This window comes from Bos indicus, chromosome 18 (genome assembly GCF_029378745.1).
Source record: "Bos indicus isolate NIAB-ARS_2022 breed Sahiwal x Tharparkar chromosome 18, NIAB-ARS_B.indTharparkar_mat_pri_1.0, whole genome shotgun sequence".
In the NCBI taxonomy this organism is placed as follows: Eukaryota; Metazoa; Chordata; class Mammalia; order Artiodactyla; family Bovidae; genus Bos; species Bos indicus.
This window is the reverse complement of record NC_091777.1, coordinates 25820569-25846604: the sequence shown is the minus strand read 5'-3', so window position 1 is coordinate 25846604 and position 26036 is coordinate 25820569. Positions and strand designations below refer to the sequence as shown.

The 26036-nt window shown below is 49.4% G+C and overlaps 2 protein-coding genes across 3 annotated transcripts in view; one reads left to right on the top strand and one right to left on the bottom strand.

Moving 5' to 3' along the window:
• The window catches only part of PLLP (plasmolipin), a 30097-nt gene extending 12405 nt beyond the window's left edge, over positions 1 to 17692 (top strand). Inside the window, exons 2-4 of the mRNA XM_070770612.1 lie at positions 13209 to 13382; positions 15374 to 15496; positions 16746 to 17692. Coding sequence (XP_070626713.1) covers positions 13209 to 13382; positions 15374 to 15496; positions 16746 to 16862 — 414 coding nt within the window. The 3' untranslated portion in view covers positions 16863 to 17692. The remainder of the gene's footprint in view (positions 1 to 13208; positions 13383 to 15373; positions 15497 to 16745) is intronic.
• Positions 17693 to 19505: 1813 nt separating this feature from the next.
• ARL2BP (ARF like GTPase 2 binding protein) lies at positions 19506 to 26036 on the bottom strand. 2 transcript variants are annotated; one of them, XM_019979646.2, is made up of 6 exons: positions 25698 to 26036; positions 24880 to 24941; positions 22976 to 23082; positions 21932 to 22017; positions 21607 to 21703; positions 19506 to 20954 (listed from the first exon to the last, which is right to left on the bottom strand). In XM_019979646.2, the coding sequence occupies exons 1-6, from the start codon at positions 25733 to 25735 to the stop codon at positions 20853 to 20855; spliced, it is 492 nt and encodes a 163-aa protein (XP_019835205.1). In that variant the 5' UTR covers positions 25736 to 26036; the 3' UTR covers positions 19506 to 20852. The 2 variants fall into 2 exon arrangements, with proteins under 2 accessions (XP_019835205.1, XP_070626714.1); XM_070770613.1 differs by lacking the exon at positions 25698 to 26036 and adding an exon at positions 25257 to 25480.

Genomic DNA, 26036 nt, shown 5'->3' with positions numbered 1-26036 from the left:
TCCTCAGTTCCTCTTTGCTTTCTGCCATAAGGGTGGTATCATCTGCATATCTGAGGTTATTGATATTTCTCCTGGCAATCTTGATTTCAGCTTGTGCTTCATCCATTCCAGCATTTTGCATAATGGACTCTGTATTTAAGTTAAATAAGCAGGGTGACAATATACATCCTTGACATACTCCTTTTCCAATTTGTAATCAGCCCATTGTTCTATGTCTGGTTCTAACTGTTGCTTCTTGGCCTGGATACAGATTTCTCAGGAGGCAGGTAAGGTGGTCTGGTAATCCCATCTCTTGAAGAATTTTCAACAGTTTTTTGTTTGTTGTGATCCACACAGTCAAAGGCTTTGGCGTAGTCAATAAAGCAGAAGTAGATGTTTTTCTGGAATTCACTTGCTTTTTCTATGATCCAACAGATGTTGGCAATTTGATCTCTGGTTCCTCTGCCTTTTCTAAATCCAGCTTTAACATCTGGAAGTTCTCAGTTCACGTACTGTTGAATCTCACTTGGAGAATTTTGAGCATTACTTTGTTAGTATGTGAGATGAGTGCCATTGTGCGGTAGTTTAAACATTCTTTGGCATTGACTTTCTTTGGGATTGGAATGAAAACTGACCTTTTCAGCTAGCACTGTCAATGATATAAGTTACCAACGAATGCCCCTACAGTTTTGCCTCTAAGAGAAGTTCCTGATGGAAATTGAGGAACAATATGTGTCTATGTACCTTTCTCAATGTCTGATCTAAGTGTGGCAGAGGACAAGTTGGGAAGTTTTTCTGAGGATCCTGAACTCTTTACAAAAGAATTTACCCCATTAGTAAGATCTTTTGATCTCACCTGGGGGGACTTAGATTTTACTATCCCCTTGCTGCACCCCCAAGGAAAAGCAGGATATAATACTGGCAGCCAGAGCCCATACAGGCCAACTGGCAGCCCAAGCCAACAGGGCCATGCAGTGCACTGGGTGGGGAATGATGCTTCCCTGAGGCAAATCTGCAATGGAATTACCAGCTGAATTCTATTGATAATAGATAGATGGACCATATGATTAACTGTTTAATAGAGAGTATGAAGAAACTTGCAGTAAAACCTGTTAATTATGAAAAGGTGAAAAAGGTCCAGCAGGGATAGGATGAAAAACCTGCAGTCTTCCAAAGGAGATTAGTGGACGCTTTTAGGAAGGATACCTAAGCTTTAAGGAGTATATCCCTCCTCTTCTGAGGGACAGGATGCATGCATTTCATAGCCCAGTCTGCCCCAGACATCAGGCACAAAGTTCAGAAAGCAACTGCTGGTCCTCAGACTCTAATGAATGATTTGTTCCAATTGGCTTATTTGGTTTTCAATAATGGGGATATGGTTGAAAAGACTGAATGCACCCAGAGAAACATGCAAGAGACCCAAATGATTGCAATGGCTTTGTCTGCTCAAAGACCACCAACTAGGAGGCTGCCCTCTCTTGGACAATCTGGTCCTGGTGGACCACGAGGCCCATGGATACACATATAAGGCCAGTATAGCCTCTGTGGACAAAAGGGGCACTGGAGGAAGCACTGCGGTCCATGTGTCCTTTGCAAGTAGCCAGGCATTGGCAGGGGGAACGCCCCAGACACCAGGCAGCAGAGGCCCCTCAACCGTTGATGGTTTTGCAATCAGAAGACCGATGGGACCCAAGGCCAAAAATGGCTCTGCCTAAAGATACCATCTACATAACTAATGTCAAGCCTCGGCTGATCATTGATGTGGCTTGGTGGAATTTCTTACAGATACTGGTGCAACCTTCTCAGTCTTAGCCCAAAGGATTGGAAACCTTAGCTTACATACCAACAAATAAAACACAGGCAGTTTTGAAAGCCCTAGGCTTGATAGAGGAAATGCCACAACCTTGCTATACTAAAGGAAAAAATTGGGCTAAAAATAGGGGGTTAATAAGTCTAAGGGGATGGTATGTGTTAGATGAAAATACTGTGATTCCACAAGCTCAGCAATGGAAAGTAATCAAGGTTTTATATGAAACTACCCACTATGGATGTGAAAGTGAAGTGAAACGTGAAGTTGCTCAGTCGTGTCTGACTCTTTGTGACCCCATGGACTGTAGCCTACCAGGCTCCTCAGTCCGTGGAATTTTCCAGGCAAGAGTACTAGAGTGGGTTGCCATTTCCTTCTCCAGGGGATCTTCTGGACCGAGGGATCAGAACCGGGTCTCCCACATTGCAGGCAGACGCTTTACTGTTTGAGCCACCAGGGAAGTAAGATAAGAATGTGAAGCTCTTTGGAATTTACTACAAAGATTGCTTGTGGGTAAAGGAATGAAAATGGTGGTGACCCAGATTACCAAATCATGTGACACATGTTTACAAAATAATCCTAGAAAAATGCCACCCCCTCCTCCATTATTTAGACCCATTCAACACCAAGAAGAACTGGTAAATTGATTTTACTCAGATGCCCAAGTCCAGAGGAAACAAATTATTTATTGGTAAAGGTAGACACATTCACTCGGAGAAGGCAATGGCACCCCACTCCAGCACTCTTGCCTGGAAAATCCCATGGACGGAGGAGCCTGGTAGGCTGCAGTCCACTGGGTCACTAAGAGTTGGACACGACTGAGCGACTTCCCTTTCACTTTTCACTTTGATGCATTGGAGAAGGAAATGGCAACCCATTCCAGTGTTCTTGCCTGGAGAATCCCAGGGACGGGGGAGCCTGGTGGGCTGCCGTCTCTGGGGTCGCAGTCGGACTCGACTGAAGCGACTTAGCAGCAGCAGCAGACATTCATTAAATGGCTAGAGAATTTTCCCACATGGACAGAAAGAGTAACAAAGAATTTGATTAAAAAGATAATCACACCTTTCGGATTACCTCAATATATACAAAATGATAATGAACCTCTCCCAGATTTAGGAATTATTTTGGGAGAATGCTTTGGGTTCTCAAGATCATGACTAAAATTCTGAAATAGAAACTATGAGGTCTCTGTGTTTGTGTGTTCATATGTGTCTATATGTGTGTTCTGGATGTCTAATATTGCCAAAAGTTAATTCACAAAAGAGCTCTAATTGACTTAAAGGAAATTAAATACTCATATAAATACTCAAAATACAAAATAATCCAGCCAGAATTCATTTCAGTCTCATGTTATCTGAAAAATACTCAGGACAAAACTGATATCTGGTGATTGAAAAGTGAAAGATTGAAAAATTGAAAGTGGTTTAAGCTTTTTGGTGTGATTAATATAGGCAAAGGGTTACACATGATCAGGATTTTCTAAGACTGAATTAAATTTAGTTGGGTAAATGGATTTTGTTAGGAATGGGCTAAAGTAAAATAAGACTGGATTTGATTTCTCCCTCCAAAGAATTCTTGAAATCCTTCTTTGGACAAACAGATTGAGATGAGTTTCTTTGCCTGTAAGTGATTTGTATTTGCTTTTGAGATCTTTAGGGAAAAAACCTTTAGGTTAGGGAAAAAGTATAGTCTCCTAGTGACTTATGATCTTATCTAACTGAAAACTAACTTTGGGATGTTTTAGAGGGCTCCTGTGTTATCTCAAAGAGAAATATTTAACTAGGGTTATTTGGTATATTATGTTAAATATGATCATTTGTAATTCTGGTTATCGTAACCAACTTTATCATACACTGTAATCAGATGTTTGACCATGCCTTTTGAGTCTTTTGTCATTTATACATATTTATGTACCCTGGTGCTGGTTCAAAAAAGGCTTCATCATCCAGAAGATACATAAGAAGGCTAAGGAACCAGTTACAGCAGTTCTGCATCAAGATGGCTACGTAGGGATTTCAGCCCATGTAGACTAAAACAAGGAGCCTCCCTTGTCCCTGGGGCCCCTAGATCGGGTATCCAGAATTACAGAAGATGGACCTTCCCTTCTGCTTCCCAAACTGGGTTTTGGCTGGGTTAGTGTCCCAGCCACGTGGGTTCAAGTCCCAGGCTGGGTTTTGGCTGGGTTCGAGTTCCAGCACATGGGTTCAAGTCCCAGTCTGGTAAATGGTTTCACCCCAACCCTATTCCCAGCAGGCAGAGAGGCCAGGTCTCATGGGGCTGTGAAGTGCCTGTGATCCCTGCAGCCAGCTCTCTCTGGAGGGCCAATGGCAGGGAGCAGACTAGGGTGCTGAAAACATTGCTTCTGTCATCCCCTCAGGGTTCAAGGACCGCCCCTGCCCCTTCTCTGCTCCCACCTCCAGGGCACTGATATTCCCTCCCAGTTAGTCTCCAGGGAATGTCCCTACCTTCTGGGATTTGGAATTGTGTTCCCCACTGGGCATCTCTCTATCTGCTGAGTCACAGAACTGGCACCACCATTAACTGTGCATAACCTTGGGCGAGGTTCATCTTTTCCAAGTGACTTGGTTTCCCCATCTGTGAAATGGGCCGTGTGCTTTATGTAAAGAGCTGGGCTTCCTGGGAGTGAAGCACTGGGGCGGGGTGGGGGGAGGGGCTGGAATTGAGTTGCACTTGACCTGGGCTTTCAAGGGGTCTAAGGCCTTCCTGGGATAGCTCTGTGTGGCTGTTAAGAGTCTTTGTGCTGGGGAGAAGGCACAGATTGGCCTTCTGGGGAGACCAGGAGACCCCAGTGGAGGGAAGGGAGGAGGGTGGGAAGGCAGGCAGGTAGGGTCTAAATTTCTGGAACCTCACTGAGGGGCTGTGCTGCTGTTGCCTCTGGGACCCAGGGAAGGAAGGCCTTGGCGATGCCTCAGGGGGCCCCCACCTACCTCCACACATCTGGGGCTGTATGTGGAGGGGACCTGCTTAGTCTCTGGCCCCAGAGTGCTGCTTGAGCTTCAGGTTAGGAAGGTTTTTCTAGAACCCCAAGACAGACCCCAGAGGAAGATGGTGGCAGTGAGCTCCTTGACATTCAGTCTGCATGCAGGGGCTGGAGGTCCCAGTTAGGGGGTTCTGGGGGTGGCAGGGCTGTGAGGGTAGGGGTGTAGAGGTCTCTTTCATCTTTAATTAACTCAGGACTCAGGAATAAGAAGCAATGTGATAAAGGCTCTGTTTGGAAAGCCCTGAAGGTGACCCAGGCCCTGAGTCAGTGTTCCCCTCCTCCCCCTCCTCCTTGGCAACCCAGGCTGGGAGCTGCGTGCTTGTGGGTGGGGACCCTGGCTGCCTGGCTCTCTCCCCCCACCCCACACTCCCTGATGCTTATAACAGCGCCTGGCACAGAGTGGGCCCTTGGGGGAGAGTTTGTTCAGTGACTCGATGTGGTAACTTTTTGTGCCTGCTTTTCAGGTGACAAAAGGGAGGTTTGGCAGAGTTAGATAACAGCCCAGACCTGGTCAGTTGGCCCCAGGCTGGGTTATGAACCTGCCCTGGCGTGGCCTGCAGAGTACACAGTGGGAATTCCAAGGAGCCTACCCCTCTGCAAGGGGAGGAGGTGGGGTGTGGAGTTGTGGTGGCACCCCGCCGCCCGGCGCCTCTGTCCCCTGCGCCTTTGTCTCCTGTGACACAATGGGTGGCTTTTTGTCCCCATAAAGTCCCTTTCACCATAGGGAGAAGGGCCAGAGCGGGGGTGGAGGCCGGGCCGGGCCAGGCCAAGTTCTGAGTGTCCTGAGCTGCCCAGATGCATCCCTGTGCGGGGAAACCCCAGGAAGGGTTCACGTGGTCCCCTGGACCTCAGTTTTCTGGAAGGTGCAGTGGGGAGAAGGGAGTCCTGGGGGCTGTTGGATGGGCCCCGCCCTCAAATTGTTCCCAAAACATTTGGTTTCATTACCAATGTTTAAAAAACTGAAGATTTCATGTAGAATTTTGGATTTCTAATATATCTTTAAAAATTAGAACTTCTTGGGACTTCCCTGGTGGCCCAGAGGTTAAGGATCTGTGCTTCCACTGTAGGGGGCACGGGTTCGATCCCTGGTTGGGGAACTAAGATCCTGCATGTTGTGTGGTGGGTACAATCCAAAAAAAAAAAAAAAGTTCTGGCTATCCCAGGCCTGTGTTCCCCCAGACATCAGCTGGTTGCTCTCAGCTCCACAGACCTCCCCTGGCCCACCTTAGTCATTTCTGTGACCTGCCTGCCTCGGTGGCTGCTGAGTTTGAAACCACAATGTTAGCTCTGGGGCACAGTGTCCCCTCTCCTGCCACCCCACCCCCCAACTCGGGTTTGCTCCCTCTAAGCCCCAGGCTGTCTAACAGCCTTCCTAGCCACTCACAACCTCTACAACTGTTCACTTTTTCCTTTCTTTACCTGCATGACATGCCTATGAGGTGGTTGCAGGAAGGAGCATCCCTTCCGGGGCCCAAGAGTGGGCTCTTGTCTAACCCTCGGAAATGAATTGTCCGAGGAGACACACGTGTTGACAAAGCAAGAGACTTTATTGGGAAGGGCGTCCAAGAGGAAAGCAGGAGGGTAAGGGAACCCAGAACTGCTTTGCCATGTGGCTTGTGATCTCGGGTTTGATGGTGACAGAATTCGTTTCTAGGCCAATTCGTTGTCTCTGGCCAATCACTCTTGATTCAGGGTCCTTTCTGGTGGTGCATGCACTGCTCAGCCAAGACGGGTGCCAGTGAGAAGGATTCTGGGAGGTGGTCGGACACTGAGCGGTGACATCTCCTTTTGACCTTTCCCAAATTCTTCTGGTTAGTGGTGGCGTGTTAGTCCTGTGTTCCTTACCAGGACCTCCTGTTGTAAAATAACTCACGCGCTGTGAGTTACTGTGGTGCCTGACCAGTTTGGCTGGTTTCAGTCGGTGTGTTTCCCCTAACAAGGTGACCAGCATTGGGGTATGTCCCCAAGCTTCTTATGTGTCAGATGAAAACACAAGCCAAAAAAGTTAGGTGACTCTATGATGAACCTAGACAGCATATTAAAAAGCAGAGCATTCACTTTGCCAACAAAGGTCTATATAGACAAAGTCAAAGCTATGGTTTTCTCAGTAGTCATGTACAGCTACAAGAGATGGACCATAAAGAAGACCAAGTGCCAAAGAATTGATGCTTTCAAACTGGGGTATCGGAGAAGACTCTTGAGAGTCCCTTGGACTGCAAGGAGATCAAACCAATCAATCCTAAAGGAAATTAACCCTGAATATTCATTAGAAGCTCCAATACTGTGGCCACCTGAGGTGAAGAGCCAACTCATTGGAAAAGATCCTGATGCTGGGAAAGATAGAGGGCAGGAGGGGACAGAGGATGAGATGGTTGGATGGTATCACCGACTCAATGTAAGTATGTTTGAGCAAACTCTGGAAGATAGTGAAGGACAGGGAAGCCTGGCATGCTGCAGTCCATGGGGTTGCAAAGAGTCGGACATGACTTGGCGACTGAACAACAACGGTAAGGCCACCCAACAAATCTCAAGGGCTTTACTCGGCCCAGAGAATGGAGAATATTAAAGGAGAGTTGAGTGACCGTCTTGGGGCAGGAGAGGAGTTATCGAGTGCTCCTGGGATTGGTAGAGTCCTTTCAGTCAGTACGAGGGAGGAAAGGCTGTAGGTACCCCTGGAGGAGGCCTGAGTTGAGGAGTGTCAGGGCTCAGACTGAGAAGAGCCTTGGAGAACGCTGAGCAGACCTCCCTGCTTCTGCTGTACAGAGGGGAAGGCTGAGGTCTAAATGGGTGAAGGTTCTGCCCTGGGACCCTTAGCCTGTGAGGAGTGGAGGGAGTGTAGCTGCAGGAGGAGTCCTAGGGTGGGGTTGGGTTGCATTCTGCTCCCCTTCACCTCCATATCTCCACCACCTCTGGATAAGCCCAGCTGCCTTATCTGAAAGGTGGGAGGGGCCACACTGATGGGTGGGGGTGGGGTGGGTGTGGGGAGGTGACCCTTATCTTCCAGGAACTATGCTTGGTGCTTAAGGTTAAATACCTTCATCTCACCAAGCCTCACACCCCTAGGAACTGCACATGCTATTCCTACCCTATCCACTGCAGGAAGCCAGGCAGAGAATGGACTGGAAAGCCCAGGTTCTAACCCCTCGAAGTGATGATGACAGTAGGGCCTGTACTGAGTGTCAAGACTGTGTTGGGTGTTGGTCTGAGTGCCTTTCGTACATTACTTCATTGACATCTACCCTTGTAAGGTCGGCACATTTTGAAGATGAGCACAGGGAGGTACAGAGAGGCTCAGCAACTTGCAGGAGGTCACACAGCTTGTAAGCTGGCAGGGCCAGAGCTTGAACCCAGGGAGTCAATAGACCAACTTTTCATCAGTTAATGCCAACATCTCCCAGTTAAGTCAGATCATAACAGCCATTCTTAGCCTCAAAGAATAGCGAAGAAAGATGTATTCGTTTCCTAGGGCTGCCATAACAAATTGCCACGAACTAGGTCACTTAAAAAACAACAGAAATTTATTGTCTCACAGTATTAGAAGTTCAAAGTCAAGGTGCTGGCAAGGTTGGTTCCTTTGGGAGGCCCTGAATGAGAGTCTGTCCCATGCTTCTGGCCAGGAATCCTTTGTTTTCCTTGGCTTGGAGACATATCACTCGGATCTCTGCCTCCATCTTCACATGATGTTCTTTCTGTGTGTGTCTCTATGTCCAGCTTCCCTCTTATAAGAACCTCAGCCCCTGGATTGCACCCCCCCCCAACTGATTGCCCCCAACCAAATGCCTCATGGTCAGGCATTTGTGACTAATCCCTTTCCTCTCTGACTCAGCAGGTGGTTTTTAAAAAAATCTCTGTTATCCAGTTGAGAAAAAAATTTTTGGAAGCGCGAACGTCCTGGAGCATGTGTAAATGTGACCTTTTTGACAGTGTTAGTCACTCAGTCATGTCCAACTCTGCAACCCCATGGACTGTAGCCCACCAGGCTCCTCTGTCCATGGAATTCTCCAGGCAAGAATACTGAAATGGGTTGCCATTTCCTTCTCCGGCGGATCTTCCCAACCCAGGGATTGAACTTCCATCTCCTGCAGATTCTTTACTGTCTGAGTCACCAGGGGAGTTGTCGTTTAAAGACAAGATCCCTCATCTGAAATCTTTAGGTTTTCAAGAAGGAAAGGGCATATATATATGTTTTTCCTTCAGGATTTCCAGACAGTTCTCTTGGTTCATCTGCAGGGGGTGCCTGGGGAGGCATGACAGGGGCCTCAGTGTTTGGAAGGGCCAAGGGGTGAGGTTTCATTCTGTGCATGTTTGTTATGTGTGTGTGTCTGTGTCAGTCTTTGAAGAGTAAGACACACAGGTGTATGTGTAGAGAAGCATGGGGACAGAGGAACATGGGGGCAAGAGACAGGGACCTCGAGCGTTTGTTAAAGCACAGAGTTCTGCTCTTTCTCACCTGGCTCCTTCCCTTTGCCAACTCCCCCCCCAATCCACCCCCACATCCGCTCTCATGTCCTAGTGAGATCTTTCTTGACCTTCTTATCCCTTCTCAGCTGAATTTTCCCCCATAACACATTTCCTGTGCTTCCCTCGTGTACTCGGGTTTTATCTGACTCCCCTACCCCCAACCCAGCTGTAGAGTGAGAGCTCTGGGAGAGCAGGGCTTCCCATGTTTACTGCTCACACAGTGGTAAGTGCTCAACAGATGTTTGGCTTTTACAATTTTTTAAAAGTTTTTACTTATTTGGCTGCACCAGGTCTTAGTCACAGCATGCAGGATCTTCAGTTGTGACATGGGGCCTCTTGGTTGTGCCTTGTGGGATCTGGTTCCCCGACCTGGGATCGAACCTGGGCTCCCTGCATTGCAGCATACGGTCTTAGCCACTGGACCACCCAGGAAGTCCCACAACAGATACTTGTTGAATGAGTGAACCCAGAGGGAGGCACACGGTGGGGCCTGTGCTCAGAAAGCGGGTGTTAGGAATTGCACGAGGACCTGGACGAAGCCCAGCGGGCAGGTGGCAGAGTCAGGGCTGTCTGCCTTGCCCTCTGCCTTCCGCTCCCCTGCTTCCCCTGCACGGTGGGGTTTACCGTTCTGGACTGGACTGTAAGACAAGTCTTCTGGCCTCTTCCAGCTGGACTGTGGGTCCACAGCAGGAGGGAGGGTCCAGCAGCTCCTGCACATTCTAGAGATGAGGCCTGGGCCCAGCTTCCCATGGCCAGCAGAGGGTCAGCACATGCGGGGGTGCCCTATCCTGGACTGGGGTGCTCTGGCAGATTCTTGGGGCTGGGGGTGAGGGGACGGGAAAAACCAGTCTGTCAGGTTCAGATGGACCTTCCTTGTTGGAGAGCAGAAACCGAGGCGGCTCCCTGGGCACAGGGCCAGGGAGGCACGGCCAGAGGGATGCCAGATATTCTCACTGCTTATTCCAGCAGCTTTGTCTCCCAGAGGCTGTACTTGCTGATCTAGAAATCAGGGCTGAGCAGGAGGGAGAGGCAGAGACCAGGGAGCCGGGATGCCAGCTGGGCCTCACCCCTCGGAGCCAGCCCAAGTGTCCTCATTTTTTGTACATCACTAAGTAACTCTTAGTAGACCAGGTTTCAGAGAAGGGTCGACCTGGGTTCAAGTCCTGCCCTGCCCTGTCCTTGACTCATGGGTGACCACAGATGACCATGGACACATTTTCCTCTGAGCTCCTGTGAAAAATGGGGCTAATAAATAAGCCTAATGAAAGGGTTATGGGAAAATCAGTGAAATAAAAGGGAAGGTGCTCACCTGAGGCTTGGCACATTACGAGCCAGAGGGCATTACGTGGTTATTTGTGACCAAGCCCATGAGTGATAACACCACCAATTGATAAGTGTACATTAACGTAAACCCAAATCATTCCCTTCGTGATTTTTAATTCACTGCATTTTCTAACTTCCTTTCAGATAGTTGTAACCAGGCAACACGATGGCATGGAGGCCCATAAGGACCCTACTTTAAAGCAAGGAGATAATTAGAGACTTCCCTGGAATTCCAGTGGTTAGGGTTCCACGCTCCCACTGTGGGGGCATGGGTTTGATCCCGCACGCGCAGTGGCATGGCCAGAAAAAAAAAGACAAGGAGATAATTGTCTGCCCCTGGAAGGGTCCTGCGCCTTGCTGCTTTAGGGGTGTCTGTTCTCCTTTCCAGCAGTGACTCCCCTGGGTCTGGGGGCTCTTGGCCCCACTGATGTGTCTGTTTAGGGCAGTGTCTGTCCGAAGGATGAGTGGTAAAAGCTTGGGGGTCTGGGCTGAGACACCCTGACTCTGGGTCCTCATGGATAAGGACTCCCCTCCAGTGGTGTGACTGCCCACAAGGCCCTGCTCCCTGCCCCACCATCCTCACCGCACACTGGGCCCCAAGGGCCACCTGGTCTATTGGTGGTGGCTGAAGGAGAGCACCAGAGGCTGGAGGTGGGGCAGGAAGGCTGGCGGGGTGCAGTGCCAGGTGGGCATCCCTGGGAACTCACCCCTCCCCCCCAGGAGAGGAAGAGGGGTGGGTGCAAAAACCTGGAGAGAAGGGGAAGAGGGTGCCTCCCCGAGTCTCCCACTCCCACCCGTGCGTCGGGGGAGGCAAGGCTGGGAGCATATTATCGACTCAGACCTGAGTCCTCCTATAACACACAGCACCTGTGCGGGAAGGGTGTCTAGCCCCTATTTCCTGGATAAGGAAGCTGAGGCCTGTTAGCGCCTGAGCATGTGTTTACTGAGCAGGTCCTATGTGCTCGGCACTGCAGGGCACTGGAGACACAGCGATGCCCAAAACCCAGGGGTCTGGGTTCTAGCGGGTGGACTAGAGGTGCCTTGGGGAGCTGCACAGAGGTGGGGACACTTCCCACCACACAGGCAGGGTGAAAGCCCAGCAGCTGACTGGCAAGCCCAGGGCTCTACCTCTCACTTCCGGTGGTGGGGGGAAGGAAAGCTGTCAAAGGGGCTCGTGGACTCCAGGCCTCAGCTAGGGTCACCCCTGCCCTGCCCTGCCCCACACGTGGAGGGGGACTGATACAGAAATTTCCCTTTCGGTCCTTGGCAGGGGACCCTCTCTGGGGGCTTTCCTGGTGGCTCAGATGGTACAGAATCCACCTCCAATGTGGGAGACCTGGGTTCCATCCCTGGGTTGGGAAGATCCCCTGGAGAAGGGAATGGCTGCCCACACCAGTATTCTGGCCTGGAGAATCCCATGGACAGAGGAGTCTGGCAGGCTACAGTCCATGGGGTCTCAGAGAGTCGGATATGACTGAATATCTTTCACTTTAGGGGACCCTTTCTGGCTGCTCTGGGATGAGTGACAGCTCTCTCATCTGGGAAGCTGGGGAAATTTTTGTCCTCCAAACCAGCAGGCAGAGGTGGGTTTTGCTCCTGAGCAAGTAAGGTACCACTCTGCCAAGTTCCCCAGGATGCCCTTGAGGTGGGTCAGCCAACCTGCCTGTGTAGAATTCCCTGCAGCACGGCGTCCTCAGCTGGGAATAGTTCCTTTATATACATGAACCCTCATGGGCACTGACCTTATAGAGTAAGTATGCTCTTCATGCTCTGTGCTGTGAACACAGCACAGAGTGGCTGTGAGTTGCCCCAATGTCACACAGCTGGCAAGAGGAGTGGGTTTTAACTCAGGCAGTCGGCTCTGGAGGCCGTGGTGTTAGCTACTCTGCACACTCCGGGATGTTGGGGCCCACCTTGCCATATACAAATGGTGTGCTAGTCCCTTTGCTTCTCCAAGGCCCAGATTCACCTGGAAGGCAGGGATGATAGCACCTGTATGGGGCAGTTAGGAGAGTCAGAGAAGGTTGGGTGGAGGGGGCTTGGTGGGGCTCCAGGCAGATGTCACTGTACCTCCGGGCCTCTGTGATTGTGTCCCTGCCTCAGGGATGTGCTGGTGACTTCATCTTTCTTTCAGCAGCTTTTCCTAAGCCCCTGGCCGAGCTCGGGTCCTGTCCTGGGTGCCAGCATGCACTTATGAATGAGCCAGTCATTTTCTTGGGGAACTGGATGAGCCCGGGAGACCACCCTCTCCAGGGCTGCAGGGGTCTCACCCTGGAGGCAGCCGAGTGGATGGCAGTGCTGCTGTGGCTTCTGGTCTGGGGAAGGAAACAGAATTTGTCTTGGGTGGGTGGTGCCTGAGGGGCCATGTGAGCCCAGAAGAGGGCTCTGGAGCCCAGACTGGAGAAGTAGGGAAGGTTCCCTGGAGCATGTACCATTTCAGCTGGGGTCTGAAGGAGGTAAGTTACCAGGCAAGGGCTTTGTATACATGTGGTAAAAGCCAAATAAATATTTCTCGGGCCAATGAGAAATGTGTCCTGCAGGGGGCGCCCCATGGTGAAGGCCTGGAAACTGCTCTGTGGCCTTCGGCCTGAGCGATGGGGACTCTGGGAGACTCTGGCTCTGTCTCATCCCCTCCAGGTGCTGGGGCTGCTGGTGTGGGCCCTGATTGCTGACACTCCGTACCACCTGTATCCGTCTTATGGCTGGGTGATGTTCGTCGCTGTCTTCCTCTGGCTGGTGACAATCATCTTCTTTGTCCTCTACCTGTTTCAGCTGCACATGAAGCTGTACATGGTGCCCTGGCCGCTGGTGGTGAGTCTGGATAGGAGCCCCAGGGGTGGCTCTGGGCTGACCCCTCTGCCTCTGGGCAGGCTGTGACAATGTGACCTTCCCTAAGTGAGAAGTGGCGGCTGGGGGTTGACTGAAGTCCTCGTTGGCCTGTAGAACTGAATGGGGATGGGGGACGGAGGATGAATGGTTCAGGTGTCCATTTTTTCTGAGCGCTGAGAGCTTTGAATCCAGGATGACTCAGGCTTGACTTTCTCCCACGGAGGGAGTACAAGTGAGATGCTGTTTGGGATCTTGAAAATATTTTTCCTTTTTGGGGGGTGGGCAGTCGGGATTAGATTCTGGGGGTGCTGTGGCTCTGGCTGGGCCCAGACCGGCAGCCCTGGGCCTGCAGGCTGGGATGAGCTGGCAGGAGTCACCGAGGCTGGGCTGGTGTGTGCAGGATGGGCTGGGCGCAGGGTGAGGCCCCTGCAGCCTGGCAGAGGGTGGTGTCCTCAGTTTGCCCAGGTCAGTCTCCTTAGAACACAGAGCTGAGAGTGTCCATAGGAAGTACCCTGGCCAGACACAGAGAAAACTGCTGGGGCTTTTTTTCTCTCCAGCCCGGAAAACCCCTGCAGCTGGGGTCTGAGGCTTTCAGCGAGCAGAGAGGCGAGAGAGGCACGTGATTGTCAGACAAGCAAGGCTGGGACTAGGCAGCATTGTTTGCAATTCAATGACTTTTGAAGCTGAGGAAACGTGAGTCATCCTCAAGACAGACCGGGTTTGTTAGATCTTGACATCACTGGTAGGAGCCAGGTGGTGTTTGCAGTGGGCACTGGGCTAGGAGGGAAGATCCTGGGGTGACGAGGCAGTGGCCTGACTTCCTGGACGGGGTCCAACCCCTGCCCTGTGTCCTAGGAGCCTTGAAGAAAGACATCTCCGGAGATGGAAGGGCCTTGGTGTCTCTCAGCACTGCTGTGGGGCTCCAGTCACAGCTGCTGATGGGAGAGGCTCCTTTCCCAGGCCATGATGGCAGGGCAGTGCCTCACACTCCTAGATAAGGCGGAGTTAAGATTGCCAAATTGGGCTTTTCTGGGATGGGGACTACAAGCTCCCTTTAGGGCCGGGCAAGAGGCCATAAAGACATACGAGTAAAGTAGGTCAGGAGGGGTTCTGGAGAACCGGTCCATAGGAAGCTGCCTCTACTCAGCTCTAACTGTTGTTAGTGGGAATGCAGGTGCCAAATCTTGATATTTTAAGATTGAAAGTTTTATATGAAATCTTAGTTTTTATATGAAATCTAATTTTAGAATGTTGGTAATTGTTTTTTAAAAATATGAGATAAACCAAACATGCCCGAGGGCCATCAGTTTGCTGTCTGGCTGGGCTAAGAGATCTGCTAAGAACTGACTCCAGGGACCAAGCACTAGGGAAATGGGACCTGAGATTGGTTGTTAGCCCAGGGCCCTTCCTTGCCAGCCAGCTGAGGGTCTTTACCATGGCATTTGACGTGGGGCCTAGAGCCTAGGATGTGGCCAGAAGGCATAGGTTCTTCCCACTGGGGGCAGAGGTAGGGATGTGAGGGCCCCCCAGCGCCCCCCCATCTCGGGGTCAGCCTCAGAGCCAAGCCCTCAGGGGCCATGAGAAGGACCAGGCTTGGCGGGGAGCCACCACGGAGGAGCAGGCCCTTCAGCTGGAGTACTCAGAGACAGGCTCGGTTTGGCCTCTTGCCATCAGGAGTGAGTTTTACCACGTGGATCTGTTGATGTTCCAGCCAGATCACTTTAGCCCCCCATCTCTCAGCCTTCAGTATGTTTGTGTTCTCTGCTCATAGGGCCTCCAGGCTGGTCCTGTGTAGACCTCTGTCTCTGGAGGCCCTTGTAGTGGGAAAAACCCATGCGGTCTCCATCCTCCTCCTCAAGCTCTAGTCCCTGTTCTGGCTACTGAAGGGATGTGTCAGTGGGAACAGGAAGTTCCATAGTTACTATAAGAGTCTCATGTCTTAAGCCTGTTCTTTCCACTCCCCCAACCCCCAGTTAATGGTATTTAACGTGGGTGCCACTGTTCTCTACATCACGGCCTTCATCACCTGCTCTGCTTCGGTTGAGCTGACATCCCTGAAGGGCAGCCAGCCGTATAACCAGCGTGCAGCAGCCTCCGTGAGTATGGTTCCCTGGGGCACCCTCAGCAGTTACAGGGGAGACGGGTCAAAGTGAGGTCTATGCCCCTGGACTCCCACTGCTCCCTGACCCCAGGCCAGGCACCTGACACATGCTCAGTAACCCTCCAGCTCCCAGTGGACTCACAGGTGTCCATGTTGTTGCTTAGTCACTAAGTTGAGTCCAATTCTTTGCAACCCCATGGACCACAGTCTGCCAGGCTCCTCTTTCCATGGGATTTCCCAGACAATAATACTGGAGTGGGTTGCCATTTCCTTCTCCAGGGGATCTTCCCTATCCAGGGACTGAACCCGTCTCTTGCACTGGCAGGTGGATTCTTTACCACTGAGCCACCAGGTGTCCAAAATGAACAGCAAAATTAACCCCGAGGAACCAGAATGCTTGGGAAACGCTTTGGGCTGGCAAGTGAAGCTTGGGCCACCTGTTGAACTTTGCTGTGCCACACTGATCTAGGGTTGTATGTCTCCTCGAGAGTCTGTTAGAAGCTATCATCCACCTTTGAGAAAGCCATGGGCAAAAACCCTTTGGTTTAAACTATCTGGGAGATACTCAGGTTCTCCTAGGCAACCCAAACTTGGGCTCCATGTCGGGTAAAGTGTCAGAACCCCCACACACCTGGCATGCATCACCCATGAGTGTTCTTCCACTCCCTGTATGTGTGAAGACAGGAGGGTCGGGGGGAGAGGGACTGCCAACCCTTTTGACAGGCCAGGAAACTGAGGCTCAGAGCGGTGAAGGGACTCACCTAGACTGAGCCCCGGGTAGGACCAGACCAGGACTTGGGCTTCCTCATTCTTCCTGGTGAGGATGGTTTTGAAATCTGTGAACTCAGTCACCAGAAGAGAGACATGGAGACTTCTGGAATGTGAACTACATAATATTCCTAGGGCAGCTTTCGAATGTTGCCTTTTAAAAAACAAAATCCCGGAGCTGTGTCTACAGCAGCTCCTACCCGTTTGTCACTCTTGGCATATTGTTCAGGCTTCCCTCTCAGTCTGACACACCTTGCCTGTATGGTTAATGCAAAGTTAGTACCCAGAACCTGGTACCCATCAGCCTCATAGTCATTAAATGACTGTACGGGTAAGCACGAGTTGGTGTGGCTCATTCGGTTAATTGAGGGGCTCTGGCTCCCCTGTCTGTGCCTACCCTCTGTGTTTCACTGCTGTGGCCCCCAGCCCCACATGCCGTGCTTCAGACAGACTCACCTCTGTGTCTTCTCTTTCAGTTCTTTTCGTGTTTAGTGATGATTGCCTACGGAGTGAGCGCTTTCCTCAGCTTCCAGGCCTGGCGAGGAGTAGGCAGCAATGCAGCCACCAGTCAGATGGCTGGTGGCTATGCCTAAAGCACCTGTGCCGTGGGCCACTGCGGGCGGAAGGCTACAGCCTGCTCCCAGTGCAGGTGGCTCCAGAAGCCTGAAGTCTGCGCCCTGTACAGAGTCAGCCTGGAAGAGACTACGCATGCTCATCTCTGCTCATCAGGCTCCTCGGGCTCACCCGACACTCCCAAGGAATCAGGACCCTTCCTCTGGCAGTCATGTGGCCTGGAGACAGGCCAACAGCCAAGATAGTCCTCTCTGCCCTCCATATTCAGAAGGTGATGGGGGATACAGGACTCTCTTGCTTTGTCCTTAGGACTTCGTGTCCAAGGCCGAGACCTAGCCTTCTCGCCAGCACTAAATACACTAACAGTGAACTCTACACCCACAGCCCCTGACTCACCATAGAATAAGCCTAACAAGCATCAAGTATTTATCCTAGTTTTTGTTCTGGGAAAGCTGAGCAAACCCATGAAACCATTCTGATTCCTGAAAACATTAATTCTGGTTTGACCCTCCCCCAAGCCAACATGTTCACTTGTAGGGAAGCATGTAGAAAGGGTTATGATTCTGACAGCATGGTTTTCCTTTCCTGCCTTTCGAACGTACCAGTTATTTAAAACAAATCAGTTTTAAGAGACTCTCAGTGATGAAAATCTGATCCAGGCTTCCCTCCCTTTCCCAAGCCCTTGTTTTCTCATTTTCCCTTTGGGGAAACTAACATCAATGCTGACTGCCTCCCTGACGCTGTTAATTAGGCACCTGGGACGGGAGGGAAAGTAAGGCCTTGCTGGTGAGCTGCCTTGTGCGTGGTGGTAACTTTTTGTTTTTTACAAAAATAAAGACCGAAGAACTTACTTGGAACTTAGTTGGGGAATCATAGTTAGAGATGCTTATAAACACCAGGAAGCCGCAACCTAAGTCAGTACAGTTGGCCTTCTGTATTTGTGGGTTTCACATCCGAGGATTCAAACAATCGGTTGATATACCTACCTTGATAGCTTGTGAAGTTCAGAGATCAGACAATCCAGGTGCTTAGTGTGTGGAGCTGATAGTAGAGAGAAGGGGGAGCAGCAGGCGGGGGTCCCCCTGAGCTTATTTTCCTACTACAGCACAACATGCTCTGAATAACAAGCCACAGGCATTTCTGGGCACCCCTTGGTCCCACCTTAAAAAACTGGGAACAATGAAAGTGTAACTAGATTCAAACAATTGTGGATGAGCTCCTCTCTGGGGGAGAGGGGCAGTGGAGGGGGTAGGTTAAGTCAGATACCCATTTCCCAGCTGGCCCGGTCTAGGCCTAGTTTGGGCCTGTTGTCCTGGGATGACAATTAACTGCATCCCTTTTTACTCTCCAGTGCCTCAGAGTTTGAATAATAAATTATAGTCATTGCAGGATCAAGCCATAAGAAGAGCATTTTTAAGGAGGACCAACCTATTTTCTTTTGAGGCTTAAGAGAAAACAAAATCCTCATCTAGGCTTCTGACACCCTGAAACAGCTTCTTTGGGTGGAGATGTTAACATGCTTTGTCAAACAACTACCTTGTGGTTCAGGCCGATGCCCCCCAAGTCCTCAGCCCCTGCTGTGTGGGTGAACAGTGCTGCCCAGGGCTGAGGCCTAAGCTATAGGAAGAGGCAAGTGTCCTCCGAAGCTGGGGCCAAACACTGCGCTTTCTCATGCTGGCCATACCTTTTGCGGTCGCTCAGCTGTGTCCGACTCTGTGACCCCACAGACTGCAGCATGCCAGGCTTCCCTGTCCTTCACTGTGTCCCAGAGTTTGCTCACACTCATGTCCATTGAATCAGTGAAGCCATCCAACCATCTCATCCTTTGTTGTCCCCTTCTCCTCCTGCCCTCAATCTTTCCCAGCCCCAGGGTCTTTTCCAATGAGTCTCTTTGCATCAGGTGGCTAAAGTACTGGAGCTTCAGCATCAGTCTTTTCAATGAATATTCAGGGTTGATTTCCTTCAGGATGACTGGTTTGATCTCCTTGCTGTCCAAGGGACTCTCAAGAGTCTCCTCTAATACCATAGATCAAAAGCATCGATTCTTTGGTGCTCAGTCTTCTTTATGGTCCAGCTCTCACATCCATACATGACTACTAGAAAAACCATAGCTTTGACTATATGGACCTCTGTCAGCAAAATAATATCTCTAGCTTTTTAATAATGCTGTCTAGGTTAGTCATAGCTTTTCTTCCACAGAACAACGGTCTCCTTGGAAGAGAAGAGACACCTAAGCCCCTCTAAAGGTGGCACATGATGACATAAGTTCCTGAGTGGACATAGAGAGAGTTCTAGTAAGTTTTTTTGTTTTTTTTTTTTTTTTAAATCAGAAAGCCTATTTCCTAATGGAAAGCTACAGCAGGCTTGGCTGCTTTTTTTCTGAGTGGAAAAGGATGAAAAAAAAAAAACCCATCTGCCTTTCTTGTTCACTTTTCATAATTTCATCTTTGGATTTGTCCACTTGCTTTTTCTCACCCAGACTGATCAGTGGGGTCTTCATCAAGTGCTTCCAACATGCCTGGCCTGTGACGGGCAGTCCCATTTATAAAAAGAGCAAGAAGGGTAAGCAAGGCCAGGAGAGTCAGTGTTTAAGGAAGCCTTTGGCTTGAAAGACCAAAGCTCTGATAACTTGATGGCAGCAGCAATAGTACACAAGGGACTGGTTCATTTAGAAAGATGGTTTATGCAAAACACCTCAACTTCTACTCATGGTACAAAAGTATTTAATAAGTGCCATGTCTGTACAGAAAAACACACAGCCTGTAGCTCATCCTTTAAAACCAAGAGAGTCAACTGGTAGAGATTCCTATTTTTACTTTAAAAATAAAAACAAAAAACTAAGTACACATTGGGAATTGAACTACTACATTTTTTCTTTCACTCATGTTTTCCGGCCAGTAATGTTCTATCCAACACTATAATAAGACAATGTACTGAATCTAAGCAGTATGACCAGTAAAGCTGTTTGCTATCTCCTACTCGTGCTAAGCTAGACCATGGAATACTATCTTGGTAGGGTTATTCTGACAGCGAAAAAGGAAGTGCAGAGCCCCTACCCCAAACCTAAGGAGCTGATTTACACAGAAAGGGTTTTAAGCAAACCTGCACAAATACGAACATGCTCTAAGAAAAGGATATATTTTAGACTACTTCCAGCATACGTTCATTGGCACCCAGTAAATGGACCACCAAGGTAGAAAGCATTTAGCTTTCATAGCACTAACAGCTAAAAAGCACACAGCATATAATACTTTGATCTTGAAGTGGGTAATCATGGAAGTTCCAAGATTGTATCCACTAGGTTAGCCTGAGTATTCATCTATAAAAATAGTTTTTCAAACACACGTAAAGGAGGGTTATGGAAACAATGGGACCACATCTGGACTTGTAGAAGACAGTGATACAAAGACTGTGCATGTAAGACTAGGAATTGATTTTCCCATGTTAGCTTTTAGGTAAAGGAAATCTCTGTAAGTTGATTCCTACTAGCTGTGATGGTAGGATTTTCAGAAATCTTGAGATGGGCAGCTAGCTGCAGTTAACCCCTAAATAAATCCTCCCAGTCAAAACCCCCACTGAGGCTGTAGGACTCAAAACTGTGATCCATATAAAGAGCTGTGAATGCACGAAAAGCCTCCTGGGATATGTAAGGCCTGCTGGGCCAAGAAGAGTTGATGATGGCGAATTTTCCCAACATGGACACCCCAACATGAATGCTGGGGACAGGCATCCCAGGTAGAATGCTGGACTTGGGTGTGCTGCAGGAGCCAGACTCCGAAGCCTCAGAGAGGGGTCTACTAAGGGAGGAGTACTAGGGTTACCAAAAACAAGAATGTCTTGTCCCAGGAAGGTCAGGTAATTATCTTCTGACCCATCAATACTTAACATTAATGAAGAGTTGCAGAAGAGTCAGTCTTTCCAAGATGTATTCTTCTGACATCATTAGCCAAAGCCTCTCCCAGTCTATTGAGCTGGTGACGTCCAAAAGAGCCCAGAGCCTGAAGTGGGACCTAGGGCCGCAGATTGTTCTGGGAGGCTGGCACAGAAGATGATTTGCAGAGTGAAGTCACCACTAAACCACTGCTCAAGTCCAGTCCCCGGCCTTCTTTTTCCTACAAGAGAACATCACAACTTTAAGAGGCAAGGGACAGAAGAAAGTCCTTTCTAGCTCTGACTGGGGAGGGAGATGCTTAGGGTGGGAGGGCGGGCCACCAGGGAGCACACAGGAAGAGGGAGGATGTGATTTTGCATTTTTGTTCAGCACTGGTCACTCAAAAAATGTACCTCTCAGGGTACAATGGACCCTGGAGGTCCAGCGGTTAAGCCCCACTGCAGGTAGCATGGGTTTGATCCCTCATTGGGAGAAGTAAGATCCTGTGTGCCAAGCAGCAAGGCCAAAACAAACAAAACAAAAAACACCTCTCTTCAATGAAAAATATTTCCTTCTCCTATTAAGATCCTGCGTTACAAGAACGGCAAGGCAATTAAGACCTGTTTTTTGGCTTTGTCCTTTTGATTATACAGGGACCCTGTAGGATACCTGGGACCTTTGGTTTCACCAAAACTATGAGAGTGTAAATCTTCACAAGCGCCCCGGGCCCCGGCCAGTGGGGGACAGCAGCTGCTCTGCTGGCACGCTGCTCGCTGTCTGGCTGACACTGGCCAGTCTTACAGCGGGGCGCACAGAGGGTGGTTTGTGCCTGACAGGTCCACTTGGAATTTTCTAAGTGGTTCACTGTAGCATAACAGACAAGAAGGACTTACTGCTCGGTAGTCCAGAAACATTTCTTTAAAAGCCAGGAAATCCGTAAATGTGAGCAGCATGTCAAAAATGTCACCAGCCACTTCATCTTTATGGTGCCTGCGAAGGAAAAGGGTGGTTGCTTCATGAACAATTGATGACACAGACCATCTCCTTGAGATTTCCTTCAAAGGTATGGAGGGCCTCCCACCCAGGACCTAACCACCAAGTGCTCTGAAGCTTGATGTTCAAGCACTAGGGGGGAAAAAAAGGAGGAAGGTCTATGAATTTTCAGAGTTGAGGAGGAGCAAGGTACCAAGAGGTTAAAAAAAGTCAACTTCAACTCACTGTAAAGTTGTAGTGAAAGCCGCCATGTTAAATCCAGGAATCCGCTCCAACAGCTGTTCTTCTATATACTTTTCTACCAAAGAAATCTGTAACAGTAAAACTTCTTTTCAGAAAGCCTGTTCTCCAGCCCTTTGCAAACATTTCTGTGTGCCTGGCTCCCAGCTGAGAGCTGGGGGCACCAGAGAGAACCCAAACCCAGCTCCTCTCTTCAGTGAGCTCATCCCACCCCTGCCCTCCGCCCTCCAGGGGAGAGGTGTACGCAGGTAATTACACTGCAACAAGAGGAATGCTCCCAGATGGATAGGGTTAGAGAGCAGAAGGGCTCCCACCCCCCATGGCATGAAATGAAGAGTGGAGTAAGTGGGGGCTTTTCTGCCTGGGTAGATAGAATCTGTGGAAAGAAACAGATGAAAAAGCATACAGTGAAAGGCAGTCATGGATCTGTTACAAGCGGAGGCTTGGCTTAAGAAACTTTAACCAACTCTGCTGTACTTTTGCATTCAAGGAATTAAGTCCTGGAGGCTCAAACTTCTCAGACAGAGGAGATCCTAACAGGAGGCTGCACAGGGCCTTGGCATATACAAAGACCCAAGGGTCCAGAGCCAAGGTTCCTGGGTTATAGTTTGGTTTTGCCACCAACTGGTTTTCACTTTTATCTAACTGTCATGCACACTTGATTGAATTACGTAGTAAGAAAAAATAGTGTGTGAAAGCTGAAAGGTCAAAAGTATGTAAGTGCAAGGTATGGTGAACCCATATACTGTAACTGAAAGCAGGATTATGATAAAGTCAACCATGTTTTTAAAATAGATGAGATTATTAACTATTTGGAAAACAGCCCCAAGAACTATGCAGAGGAAAACAATAGGTAATGAAGACTAAACCCAATTCTAATTAGACTTCCTAGCAGGGTGCTGGTGGCAGATTCTAAAAATTGAGCAGATTTCAACATTATTTGATCCTAAATTCATATTTTAAAGAAATCCTAAATTCATATTTCAAAGAAATCCTAATCTCCAGTAAGAATAATAGGAACCCACTTACATATTCATTAAAAATAGGTGTGTAAGTGAGCTTATTCTCTTCCGTGTCTTCAAACTCCTGGTAGTACTTGTCCATGAAATTCCTCTGTAATAACTGGAACTCATCATCTGAATCGCAATAGGAAACATATATTCTTTTTAACACGTAGGAATTAAATGGCAGCAGAAAAGTGAAAGTGAAGTCACGTCCAACTCTTTGAGACCCCATGGACTGTAGCCTACCAGGCTCCTCTGTCCATGGGATTTTCCAGGCAAGAGTACTGGAGTGGATTGCCATTTCCTTCTCCAGGGGATCTTCCCAACCCAGGGCTCAAACCCAGGTCACCCGCATGGTAGACAGACGCTTTACCGTCTGAGCCACCAGGGAAGTCTTCTTTCTAAATGGCCAAGCTTTAGGAGTGGGAAAGCTGAAGGTGTTCAGGGTAAAGTTCCGTGGTATTAAGAGCCTTCACACTGTGTGCAACCACCGCCCCCACCCTCTAGTCCAGTTTAAACACAGCCAGACAGGGCAGGGTGGCTTAGGAACTCCACAAACCGTTCTCTTAAATTCAGCTGCAGTGGTAGAAACAGTGTAGTGATTAGATGGATGGGCTCTGATAGAGGCTAGACTACCAGAGTTTAAATTCCACCTCAGCCACTAACAATGGGTAACCTTGGGCAGGTTAATTTCTCTCAGTCCCAGTTTCTTCAACTTCAGAGTACCTATCATAAAAGATTGCTAGGTGGCATTTAGATGAGGAGTCATGTACAGTGACTGAGTCATAGCAAACACTTATTAGGGTTTAGGGAATTTCAACAACCAAATAGAATATCGTTTCCAAAACAAAAGGAATGCTTCACAAATGGCCTAGACTTAGGAATAAATGCCCTGGGCTTACAGAAAGCTCATTTCCCTCACTGCACACAGGGTTCTTGTAGAGGCCAAAAGAACTCCAGGTATTCCTCAGTATTCACCAGGAATCCTCTGATTGACATGGGACCTTAATAGTGTATCTTCATCTGTATTTAGGAGTTAAGGTCATGAACCTTTATAGGACCCAAAGGTACAAAACTGAGTCAAGTGATTTTCACTAAACAAGACTAACAAATACAGCTAATAACACTAAACAACAGTGTTCTTTTCCTTATTCTCAGCAAACTTAAAGTCACCCATACGAGAGATTTTTTTCAAGTTTTTCTCTCCCACACATTTGTCTTAAATGACAGATGCCTGTTACCACTTATTACTTAGCAGGACCTATGGATGCCAAAGTGAAAGTTGCTCAGTTGTGTCTGACTCTTTGCGAGCTCATGGACTATACAGTCCATGGAATTCTCCAGGGCAGTATACTGGAGTGGGTAGCCTTTCCCTTCGCCAGGGGATCTTCCCAACCCAGGGATCGAACCCAGGTCTCCTGCATTGCAGGTGGATTCATTACCAGCTGAGCCACCAGGGAAGCCCAAATGAATCCACAAATAGGAACTCAGGACCTAGGAAAATATGGAACCAGCTGAAGCATGACACCTTGTTCCTCATGGGCACGTGTGCTATGGTTACCTATTACACTGCTCTATGTCACAAAAATATTAAGACTCAAGACTACAAACCGCTCTTACTCTCTGAAATAAAGTAGTTAATATTTGCTGAAGTTTTGCCATGAGCCCCATAACTCCAAGGTACTCTGTTACCTGAATGAGTCCCTTCTGGGGACTGAATCTATGATAATCAATTATTTTCAGGAGTAGGGGCTGTATGCCTTTAAGGCAAACAACAGGACGGCTTCCTTCGTATTTCAGCATGCCACTTTCAACATTATATGCAGCATGATGTTTTCTCTCTTTTTAAAAATTAACTCTCCAAGTGGATTTTCAATGTCGTTAAAAGCAAGAGTCTAAAAACTAAAGAGCCGGAGTAGGGAAGCTTACCCATGATAATGTCCTCTAAATATCCAACCACAGCATCAAATTCTGCATCAGAGGCGGAAGAGCTGAAAAATAGACCTGGATTAGATACTGTTTCAGCTTAATTCCTCTCCCCCCACCCAAATGTACTCTGGCCCTTTTCAAATGAATTCTCCATCACCCAGCTTAAACAATTAAGAATGATTTACTGTTTAATCTAGCAGTTGCACACTGAAGAAAACACATTTTACACACCTGTGACATCAAAGTTTAATGTAGTGGATCTACTTTCAGAAAACTGATGGGACACAAGGAGTCACGAAGGGACAAATAAAAGGGGTCAAGGCTCACATCAGACATCTTAAGGCTCCTCACATTTATTTCCTGTGGGTTCTACTCACCGCATCTTCCTTATCACCCCACATCAATCTACTTGTGGGCGGGCGTAAACCTGGTGCGGTCAACACACAGGCCGGGGTGGGGAGGGACAAATTAGAGTCCCTGGGGATGGTGGTGTGGTAGTGGTGGAGGGTCTTCTGACCCGCGGTCGGGCCTCAGCCGCTCAAACCCACCAGGTTTTGCTGACGACTAAGGACTGGAGACCGGGGGATTGTGACAGAGGCGTGTATCATCGCGCAACACCACGCTGCGCTCCTGTCCTCCGCGCCTGAAACCCCGCTGTTGCCGCAGAGGCAGTCTACCGCGGGAACTTGGGTGGGGTGGGTAGGGGGGAGTCTTGTTTCCCACACCCACTGAGGGCACTGGTTTCGCAGGGCGGAGGCCTAAGCCAAGCGCCAGCAGCCCCGGCCTTCAGCCTCCCGGGCTCGGGCGGCGTGACTCACAAGGACAGCGCGAAGCTCTCTTCCTCTAGGGCGTCCATCGTCGCCACCGCATCCACTGGGCGTCGGGGAGCGGACCCGTTCGCCTTCTACCTTTGCCTGCGGCCCGGGCGCAGCCTCTGCTTTGCAACGCAGAGCTGCAACCGGCATCCGGGAGGCCTCGCCGCCGAGGCCACAGCCGGCTCACGGCCTAGCCGGTTAGAGCCTGCACGCGACGCCCCAGCTTCAGGCTCCCCGGCTGCGGCCACACGCCGGCCGGGCCCCCCAACCCTGCCAGGCCTAGCTAAACTCGCCCCTACCGCCGCTGGGTCCGGCGTCAGTTACCACGCCCCGCCTCCTGTC